Source organism: Cryptomeria japonica, chromosome 10 (genome assembly GCF_030272615.1).
Source record: "Cryptomeria japonica chromosome 10, Sugi_1.0, whole genome shotgun sequence".
NCBI lineage: Eukaryota > Viridiplantae > Streptophyta > Pinopsida > Cupressales > Cupressaceae > Cryptomeria > Cryptomeria japonica.
The window spans coordinates 889,302,420-889,314,268 of record NC_081414.1 but is presented as its reverse complement, the minus strand read 5'-3'; the positions used below and the strand labels follow the sequence as shown (position 1 = coordinate 889,314,268).

Here is an 11,849-nt window from a genome sequence, read left to right as displayed (position 1 = left end):
CTTAGGATATATCTTCTATGTTCTATCTTCCTAATTGAATTATGATGCATAATTACATTGATTCATATGGTCTAGAGGGATCCGGTCAGCCCAAGAGGGATCAAATACCAAAGAACAAGATCAAATGTGCAAAACCAATAGGTCTACCTCCACTAAAGATATTCCTCCGAAAAATCCAAAGGAATAAGTGTGGTTCAAAGGGAAGTCGAACACACGCCAAGAAACATTGAAATCAAGGAACTGGGGCTCCGCAAGCTATGGAAGGGATCTAGGAGATTTGCCAATGCAAATAGGTCCAAGCGGTTCTGTGCCAGAAAACTGTCTCAGAATCCAGAATTGATAACTTGTCGGTAAAAGATCCAAATGCTCCATGGTTTAGGAATAAGGAAGATGATCATTTCCTCAAGAAAAATCCAACTCCGCAAGATCCGGTGAGCCAATGCAAGAAAATGCAGAAAGAAATGTTGAAACTGTAAAACAGAAAGAAAAAGAAAAAAAAAAAAAAAAAGAAATGTTTTTGGTTGATGCAAGATTGCCAAGAACTGGGGATGCTCCTGCATCAATCACATATTTAGATAACAGAAGGGAGATTTAAATAAGGGTGAGAGAGATAGGTTTAAATCTTGGAGGAGAGGTGAGAGTAAGATTGAGAGATGGGGGAGAGAAGGGGAGAGGGGGAGTGATAGGTCTAGAGATGGAAGGAGAGAGAGAGAGAGAGAGAGAGAGAGAGAGAGAGAGAGAGAGAGCTTAGTGATTACTGAAATTTGATTATGTTTGAGAAATTATAAGATCTAAATCTTGGGGAGAGAGGAGAAAGTGAGATTGAAAGAGGTGAAGGGAGGATGAGAGAGATTGGAAAATAGATAGGTCTAGAACTTAGGGGAGACAAAGAGCATGAGATAGAGAGATAGCAAGTGAATGATGATGCAAGCCCACTGATTACTGAAATTTGACTAAGTCTAAAAAATTATATGATCTTCTAAAATATAGAATCTACATTATGACCCCTAGAGATCTAAAACCACTCTCAAACACCCTAACAATATATACATAAAATATAACTTAGATGTTATATTTTATGTATATATAAGGGAATGCTAAATGAATTGCATACAATTCCATATTACTAATCTAACTTTATGTAAGAAAAACACGTATGTGTTTTTCTTACTAAACATAACACGTACGCATTTTATATTTTCAAAAACCCGTACGCGTTTTCAATTTTTTAAAATGTGCACATTTTGGCTTGGATTTAGGCTCAGTTATATGAGCCTTAACGCAAATGGGTTCTTTAAATTTAAAAATAACTCGTTCGCGTTAGTATTTTTTAGACGAAGCTATAACAAAAGAGTAAGACCATGATGCGTTGTGGTGGGGGATATAGTCCTTAAAGAGAATCAAAGGAACCTATCAGAATGAGAAAGACGGAGAAAATTCAAACCTAACTGGTTAGGTCCTTTTGTGATAACAAGGGTCGTTGGAAACAACGACTATAATTTAACAACAATGGAGGGAGATGCACTCCCCGATCCTATGAATGGCATGCACCTTAAGCGATATTACATCTAAAGGGTTTGGTTAGTTTAGACTTTACTTTCTGCATCTGTATATCATTTTATGTCAGCATTGCATTGCATATAGTTTCTTTTCTAAATGCATCACATTCACAATCTTCATAGCATATAGTTTCTGCATTCGCATATAACTGCACCAATAAAGCAAGGAGATTGTTTTAGTTATTCACCTGTCTGCATTTAAAGAAGCGAAGATTGTCTAATTTCTTAGATACTTATACATGAAGTTCTTGAAATTTTTAGGTCATTCATCTTCAACATCACCTTGGGATTGAGCTTTATCTTTGGTTGGGTAGAAGTTTCACTATTGGGCTTTGTTACCCAAAGTCTGTCAATTGTTATATCTCACACATTAATCATTTTCTCTAACTCATTATAGATACCTAGTTGATCATGTGGCTAGTGAAAAATCCAAAATTCTACTTCAGTGCCATTGTAACTGTCATACCCATGTAATTTTCATTACTTACAAGCCAAGGAAAGAATATAAAAAGAAATGAAAAAGAGCTATGCCAAATTCCATTTCAAAGAAAAAGAAGAAAAGATATATAACTAAAATATCATTCATAAAATTGCAATAAATCTTGGCTATGGGAACATGCAAGCAAATCTATTAGGACTATGGACATTTGTTGTCAGTGGAACAATATTCAAAAACTTACAGTGTATAACCTCATCGGGGCTATAGTTGTCCGACTGGTAGCGAAGCTCTATCCAGGATGCTTTTCAAGTAAGAATAACTCATGTAGCTAGTCATATAAGATTCTCAGGGTCTCTAATGATTACAAGAGTAGAAATAAATTCAATCGCACACACCTGGGAAAAAGAAGATCAAAGTTTCAAGAATTGGTGGGGAAGTTTTCTGCATCTCCATTTATAAATCTTAATTACATAGTGTGTTAAGTGGGATGGTCCTAGGTCTTTTTGAGAATGGATTGAACTCCTATCTCTGAAAAAGTTTTGTACCTTTATTTCAATTAGTTCAATACAAAATGATAAGCCTTACAATCATCCTTGTTCAAATAGGAAATGCATCCTCTTCTTGCATCTTGCATCTTGCATCTAGCATAAATGCATTTCAAAATTTCATTCGTCCCCACGTGCATTCTGTAGATCATCATATCATAACAAGTCTGCATATTGGGGGCATAGCTGAAAAAATCCTAAAAAATAGTTAAAATCCTAAAAAATCCCTAAAAAGTGTAAAAGGTCCTCAAATAAATACCAAAAACATTCATATATGATCCTCAAAAATATCGAAAAAATCAACCAAAAATATTCGATCTTGAAAAATCAACCAAAAAACATCAAAAAAGCTATTTGAAAAGAACTAAAAAATTAAAAAACAAAAATTTGCAATCAAATGCAAGAATCAAACACCCTAGCAAATATCCAGCAAACACTTTGATGAAGTCATTAAAGGATATAACTATCTTATCAAACATCTGCAATCAAACTGACCAAGTTGTCTTATCAGTCGTATCAAATATCTATATCAAGTGATCATTACCATGTCTTAAACAGAAGAGAATACACTCGAAATCAAATAGGTCAGCCTTAAACGGGGTCCACACTTTCTGAGATCGGACATTATAAACCATCACTTCAAACAATCAAAGCAAAGGCACAGAGCAGTATGGCTTCTAAATTTTGTCCTAGTTAGTCTTTATCTTTTATCAATTGGTGATAGGTCATGTTGCTATGCTACTCAAGGATGTCCAAAAGTGACTAGAGGAGTTGTGATGGGCATGATCCTTTTCTTTCTTTTCTATTTGTGGTGTGAACTAATGAAGTTCTGGGATAGGTTTTGTGGGTGTCTGTGATAAGTGTGTTCACTTTCTGAATGCCGCACATACCTCAACTCCTAGCATCATTCCCGGAATGGAGGGTTCACTCCTTGTTTGCTACGTTTTTGTTTCTGCAATGAGATATCTTTACATCTTGGTTCCTAATACCCTAGTGTGCAAAGCTTCATTGTTAAAAAATAAGGCCCAGTGATGAATTTATATTGTGCTATGAATAAAGGTACAAAAGTTCGTGTATCATCAAACTTTTTCAAGTCATTTTCAAGTCTCATCATTTTGATTCTATCTCACAAGTCTTTCTCTCATCTAACATATTATTTCATCATCTCTCTCAAATATTTCATTCATACTAACATTTATTATTCATTAGTTGAATCAAGGGTTAAACAATATTCTGACATATTTTTACAAAAAGTTTGCATTATCACATAGTTGCATTCATTCTTGTAGTTCATTTCAAATCATTGCACTATCATATAGTTACATTATCATTTTAGTTACATTATCATGAAGTTCATATTAGTCCCATTTGTTACATTATCATGTAGTGGCATTCATTTTAAATTGCATTTCATTATTGTATTACCATGTCATTAATCCATTACATTCATTCATTTACATTTATTTAACATGGGACAGTATTCAATTACTTCATTTAGTTGCATACATCACATTATCATACATCATTACATCATCATTGCATCAATATAAAGCATAAGTAAAATAGACATAGAATGCATATAGAAGGTATCACACAAACATATAGAAAGCATCATAAAAGAATATAGAATCATGCATCATAGATACAACTCAAACATATAAAACCGCCACCAAAACTACATATCATATATATATCTCTCAAAAATGGTAATGTAGCAGAATACAATCATATAAACTGCCCAATGGCTCAAGTAACATCATCAATCAGTATCTCAACTGACACTGCCTGTATCAACAAGTGGATCTTGTCTGTTGGATCCTTCCCTAGGATGTCTTGATGGTGCTCGAGGTGGACCCATGACACCCGCACTGCTAGTCTCTTAACTAGTGGATCTGCTAGACCTCCTACCCAAAACGCGTCCTATAACTCAAACATTGTTGTCCTTTAGGTATAGCTTGCTCGTACTCATGACGCCAATATGTGCACTCCAGAGCCAAATGAATGAGTTGGTCATCTCGTGACCCAGTAATTGGATCAAGGTATTGTTCTTGGGAATCCTGAATCAATCTATCCCTCTGCACAATATCATCTCTCTCTCTCTAGAGATGATCTCTCTCCTGTATCAAAGTCTTCTCCTCCTACCGAATTGTAGCCCGATCATCCTGCCTCTACTACCTCTCTTTGGCTAGGGTAGCCTCTAAATTGAAAATCAATGCCCTAAGGATTGTCAGATCCTCGTCATCACCCCCTCTTGTCCTTGTCCTCCCTCACCACCTACTGCCACGACAAGAGAATCCTCAATCTAGCATGTCAATGTCCTGTGAGCTATCATCATCATCATCCCTACTGCTGGATGATCTTGAGGACAAATCATCATCATCCTCTCCGCTACCCAACTTGGTGTCACCATCAATGTCTACATCTTCTCCCTCATCCTCACCCTCCTCCTCCTCCTCCTCTCCTCCTGCAGAAACAATGGTTGCAACTACTCTCCTTCCTCCCTCAACTACTCTCCTCCCACCATCTCCTCCTCCACCATCCCCTCCTTCTCGCAGTCTCTGATGTCGAATCTATTATGGCGAGATGGGCATGGTCAAATCAATCAATGGAGCAGGCCTTTGTCTAGCCCACCAAGCATTATACCTGAAGTGTCATAAAATTGCAACCCTTGTAATTTATGACTGCATTAGGGTTCTCACACATGCAAACACAAATCCTCTAGCTTGATCGGAGACCGGAGAGTGGTCGACTTGTGAAAACAGCTTCTTCCTTGGCCTCTGCATCACCCCGTTTGCATTCTGCCCTAGAGAAAGGGGTAGGATAAGGGCATGGTGCCACTGTCCCCCCTTGGATTGGGACATGGCACCCTTGTCCTCCCAGGATAGGGGCGTGCCCCTATCCTTGCCCTATTTTGGGGCAGGACCCTTCCTAGAGCATGCCTTGTGCATTGTGCCTCGGGCGGGAAACCTCCCCGATGTCGGCCCGTGATGAAATTCAAATCCTTCAAACATGTATTTAAGGGGCGTTCATCCTCTCATTTGTATAAGTGAAAATCTGATAAGTTGGATAGATCGAAGTTGGAGAGATTCAAGTTGCACAGGCGATCAAGCATTCAAGCATTCTTTTCCAGCATTGAGCATTCTCAAGTCTCCCTTCAAGGCTAGGTGTTGCATTCAAGTCAAGGATTCAACCATTGAAGAGGAGATTGATTCCAACATTCAATTCTACACAAGCATTTATATCAACATTTCTACTACAACCTCCCTTGAGGTGATTTACAATTTTTTCTTTCATTTGCATCTACTTGCAAGTATTTTCTTTCATTACATGGTTGATTCCAAAACTGGGGTTTGACCTAAAGGCAAACCCCCAATCCCAACCCATTTTCCTCTCTTTTTTGTGTGTAGGTTGCAGGTGCAGAACTGTACTTTCGGATTCGGGTTTCATTTGTAGAGGCGGAAAATCCCTTTTCATTTCGTGGATTTTTTGGAGGATCGTGTCACTAATACATTTGATCTAGATTTTCGACGGAGGTTTCCGACGGAGAAGGTATATTGTGACCAAATTTTTATTTTTTTTGAAAAAATGCCCGAATTCGTCAGAATTCTGATGATATTTTGACATTTGGTTTCGACGAAGAAGGCATTAGTAATGAAATTTGTTTTTTTTTCAAAAAAGTGCCCGCGTTCGTCAGAATTCTGACGACAACGGGCATTACTTAAAATAAAAAAGGGGGACAAGTCATTTTTGTATTGCAATCCTGGGTAGGTGTCCACGTCGACTTCAACTCCCAACAAGATCAAACCCGCATTGAAGTAATTTGTGCATTGCAATCCTACACAGGAGGTAGATTCTTCACCTTAATTTTATCATGCAAAAAATTATACCATTCAAGAGATTCCTTTCAAGAGATTTTACAACTTTTGCTTTTATACATGCTAGCTATGTCTGCATTCTTGTGGGATATTGACCGATTGTGGAAGCAACTCTGATGATATTTTGAAATTTGGTTTCGACGGAGAAAGCATTAGTAATGAAATTTGTTTTTTTTTCAAAAAAGTTCCCATGTTCATCGGAATTCTGATGACAACGAGCATTACTTAAAATAAAAAAAGAGGGCAAGTCATTTGTGCATTGCAATCTTGCATAGGCATTCGTGTCGACTTCAACTCCCAACAAGATCAAACCCGCGTTGAAGGAATTTGTGCATTGCAATCCTACGTAGGAGGTAGATTCTTCACCTTAATTTTATCATGCAAAAAATTACACCATTCAAGAGATTCCTTTCAAGAGATTCTACAACTTTTGCTTTTATACATGCTAGCTATGCCTGCATTCTTGTGGAATATTGACCGATTGTGGAAGCAACTCTTGGAGTATGAGAGCTTCTTTTTTTATGCAAAAGATGTTAGGAAATGAGACATGTGGTGGTTAATTGCCCAAGTTTTAGATGCAAATTGGTCAATCTTGTATTCATATTGATTATCCAATCTCAGGATGGATGGCTCCTGGTCAAAGGTGTGGTTCCCTGAATGTGTAATACCTATAGGAATCCACTCCTCATAAAACCATAGATCTGTGATTGAGGAGTGATCGTTCAAGTTTTTCAGAGAAATCCCTTCCTCCCATATACGTGTTGATTAATCATTATTGTACGAGCTAATATATAGGGTGGTGTCTACCTCTGGCTGCTGAATCAATGGAGATCAAACCAATGCACAAGAAAGCAATAGGAATGAATATTATTCAAGTGATTCACAACCTTCATTCAGTGTTGTTCAGGCAAGACTTTCTTTCTCTTGCCAGCCAGCCTAACACACCCAACCCAGAAGCTAACGCGAAGGAAGCCCTTCTTCAAAATTTCATTGTTCTAGGATTGTTGTTGAAACCTTGCATTTCACCAAAGCCTATGCAAGTAGCTACAAATTCTTCTCAGTCCTAGCTTTGGGATTTCCCCTTTATCGCTCTTCAAGGAAGATAAATGAGAATCGACTAGTGAAGAATCTTGCCACAACAAGATGTGTGGAAATCTTTTGATCCTTCCACCTAGCTTGTAGCAAGGATCATTGCAAAGACTATTAGAATGGATAACGACTCTTTGGAATTATTTGTGGGGTAGTAGCTTTCCTTCTATTGTCCCCATTACACTTCATCAATCTTTGTTAAAGAATTGCAGCCCTAGGGAGATACAATTGTGTTCGGTTTAGCACAATCCCAACCTAGAAGGGGTGGACTGAAAAGCTCCAACCTAGATGGGGTGGTACAACATAGGAGTCCAATCCTTATCCACAAACTAAAGAAATGACCATTTAAATGCTTAGATCGGGAGGTAGATTAATAGCGCATCGCATGCCAAAAAGTATTAACCACATTTTCATCATGGAAGATATCATTAGAGTAAAATAACACACTACAACATTAGTGATTAATTGTTGAGGGCGGTTGCAATTTCTAGGTGGGCAATAGCTAGGAGGATGGATTCATATTTTCTCTAGGTCAATGGGTATGTTTGGCCTTTAAGAATTTCCAATCTCTTATAAATCTTGGTGTCGGGGTCATGATTTGTAATTAACATACAGCATAAAGCTAGTATACATGACCCCCAAACCATTTTCTTACTGTCTCGGGTTACCCTAGTTTAGGGTATTGGTAGTTTTTACTAAATCTTCTCTAGTTTAGGGTATTGGCAACTATCTCCACTTTTGCATAGTTTTAGGTGGCATACAAAGTAATTGCCTTCTTTGGCTTCCTTGCGGCCTCAACCTTGACGATCATCTTTTGCAAACTTACTTTCTTCAATACTCTCTTCTTTATCCTTTCAAAGTTGAATTGTAGCCACTTAGGAACATCTAGATTCTCATCACTTTGGATAGATAGGTTCATGGTAGTTACAACCTACTTTGGCCTTTGTTCTTCATCTTGTTGCTTGTGCACCTAAGTTTAAAATTTTGGAGGAGTCATCTTGGGGGTGGGGGCCTAGATAGATCCTCTTTTTCTTGTTCTCCATGCTTCTTTGACTCCATATTCTAAGTTCCTTCTGACTTATATTTCATTTTCATGAGTCAACTTATAGTTCTTAATTCAGTTATAGGCTAGTATCTTGTGTGTTGATTGTACCTCTTAGTTTGATTAGGTTTTGGGTGGATTTTAGTCTCTAATTTTCAGGAAAAAGTTTCCCTATAAATGTAATTTCAAAATTCATTTTGAGGGTCTAAGAATTGATCATTTAAGGTCCAAGTTTAATAACACTACTTAGTTTGTTTTCTTTCAAAAGACATTTAGAAAGAGCTTGTAGATTTAATACTTGTTCTTTGGTGGTATATTTTGAAGAATCAATGGAAATGAAGTTCATAGTTTGCAACGGTATTGGTAGTCTTTTTTGATTGCTTGGTATTCTTCTATTTCTTTCATTTTCCTTAGTCCTGAATTAACATTTACATTTATGAAACATCTTCTTTGTTATAATCAATTTGTGCATCTTTCATGGTGATTGAGGTTAATAATGAACATGTGAATGAATAGTAGTAGTTGTTCTAGAGCTTTCCTTGGTCTCATTTTCATGTTAGAATTGGCAATTTTGGCATGACAAATTATTTACATACAAGGTTATTTCTAGATTTTGTTGATAATGTGGGTTTAGGTAATACTGATGATTCATTTTCTCATAGCCTTTTTCTATCTTTTGCAATTTATTTTAACCTTTTGGCTTAGGCAGCTTGAGAAATCGACATTTCAACTTGATTAGTGACATTTTCTTCTTGAACAAATTGGCCACATGAACACTTTGTTATCTTGTATCATTGTTACCTTGGGAGGTATGGCTTCCTCGGAAATGATAAATTCTAAAGGTAAGCTAACTTAACTCAAGGGACTGAGATGGTATCCTACCATGAAATATGATAGTTCTAAGCAAAAGACTACATAGTGATATGAAAGTTGATGTAAGATACTAAGGACAACAAGGAAATTTATTTTGAACTTTGACAAGATTGAATCTTTGGGTGGAAGTTTGAATGGATTGATAGCGAAAAGGCATGGTGATGCAGATAATCCAAAGAACTCAACCAACTAGGGAGATATTTCTCCCAATTCACCTATTCAATTAGTTGTCAACCCTTCACTGACTCACAAGACCTCTCAAAAGGCCACAAGTTACTCAAAAGGATTCAATACCCCAAAAAACACCCATACTAACCAACCCTCACCCAACCATTAAATCACACTCAAATAGGACAAATAAACATGTCTAAGTCACAATCCAACTCTCCAACATTCAATCACCACCAACACCCTCAACCCTTATTCACACAAATCCTCCTTCAACTGGATCTTCTAATCCCCCCTAGTACTCAACTCACAAAATGTATTAGATATCCAAAAACCAATGTACTTTCGGACACTCTTACAAGGACCACTCAACATGTTGTTCACCAAAAGTGATAACCCAAGACACCTATAAATCTATCTATGAGATAGCCAATCTCAATCAATGAAACACCTCAGGGCTTGGACAACATAACATAGGATCCTAATGATCCTCCTGCACTTCAGGTTCTGCTAGACCTAGGGGGGACACCCTTTTGATGCATTGAATACAATAGCAGACAAACCATTCCACAAGCTCACCAAATTAGGTAAGATGTACAGATGGGCTGGATCTTATACAAATAATAGGTGAAATAGAGCTTTGGAAGGATAGAACATTAACCCCTAAACATAAAGGGAAATAGATTTATCTTTTAAAATGTATATTTGAGACCATTCCCAAATCTGTCAAAGACTAGTGCCTTGTTCATTGGGTAGTAGAGTCACTCACAGAACTACAAATATGAATCATAGATGCAAGTTTGTTTTCCTTAAACAAGATATTCATGCATCAATACCTTATATTAATGCACTATTTGATTCATTCACAAATTCATCAGATCTGGATACATATTTCATTATTTATGACTGACTATAGAATTTAAACTCTTCATTGAAGAATGCCTACAAACAATCATACAATCTCCTTGAGATGACAAATTTCATCCTCCTTGAGGATTGAATTCATAATAATGAAAAAACATATCACAGAGACAATCTTGTGGGAAATTACTCATGCCTGACACCAGTAAGACATGTAATTAAAACCATATTTACAACACTGCACTGCAATCTCTATACCCTGAAACCAAACATAAGCATTTACAAACTTGGGCAAGATCTTCAGAAAATGGAAGCCATCAAATCTGGAGCATTTTTCCAAATTTTTGGAACCCTTACAACTGAGAAGAATTCGGAATAAGAAGGAGACGGAAGAGAATCAAATCTACAACTGAAAATTGTCAAGTGTCTCCCCTCTAACTAAATTGTGTTCCCATGGAAACTGCCTCCAAAATATCCCACATTTGTCAAAATTAACCTCATAATCAGATTCCTCACTCCGAGAGCTTTCCGACGATATATAATACTTTATATTTTGGCCAAACTTTAGACCCTGGGCAAATTAATTCCCATTTGTGCTCAGTCATTTAAATATTTCGAATTTTAATATAGTCAGAACTATATCATTTATTCATTTTAATTTTGATTTTTTGCCTCCATTTGTGCTCTGACGCCTTGCCACGTGGCGGCCTCTGATTGGTCGATGGGGTTGACCAGACGCCACTGGGATGACACCTCATCTTTTGCCACCTGTCGACCACATCACCGCCACTGGGCTGCTTGCTTGTACACCACTTCATCGCCATGTCATCTTCAGAACTGACATGACCATCTATCACGACACGTGGATGACTCGCGTTCACTTTCGCTATTTCGCAGGGTGTAACTCACATGCATCTTCCTTTCGCGAAATAGCGCGCACCGTTGATCCATCTCGAACTTGCTCACTCGTTAAGCCGACCTTCCTCTGCAAAATTTTGCCTGTCTGCCTCGAGAAGCGTGCCTACATGGGGTCCACCCGATCGTCACTCAGTCATCTCCTCCATCGCCTCGGGATGCATGCTCGCGTGTGGGCCCACCTTGGGCGCCCATAGGCACCATCTGTCAAAAGCCTTTAAGGCTTTGACATTATATTACTGTGGAGCATTGCATATAAATATTAAAATAGACCATTTCCCAGCCAATTTGGGATTAAGGTTTATGCCTGGAGCTGCGTTTTTGGAGATTTGCTTGAGACTTTCATGGCGCTTGATTGATTTGCTTGGAATTTATTTTGTTTTCCTCTTCACTCACCATGTCCTTTGTTCCCTTTCGAGATCACGTGAAGGGAGAATGTTGCTTGAATGGTTTCAATTGCTGCCAATTTGAAGTTTATTGACT

General features: G+C 37.7%; 1 protein-coding gene across 1 annotated transcript in view; it reads right to left on the bottom strand.

Moving 5' to 3' along the window:
* Positions 1–4,840: 4,840 nt before the first annotated feature.
* The window catches only part of LOC131072293 (uncharacterized), a 75,277-nt gene continuing 68,268 nt past the window's right edge, over positions 4,841–11,849 (bottom strand). The window contains exon 3 of the mRNA XM_058008433.2: positions 4,841–5,113. Within this exon, the coding sequence (XP_057864416.2) occupies positions 4,841–5,113 (273 nt within the window). The remainder of the gene's footprint in view (positions 5,114–11,849) is intronic.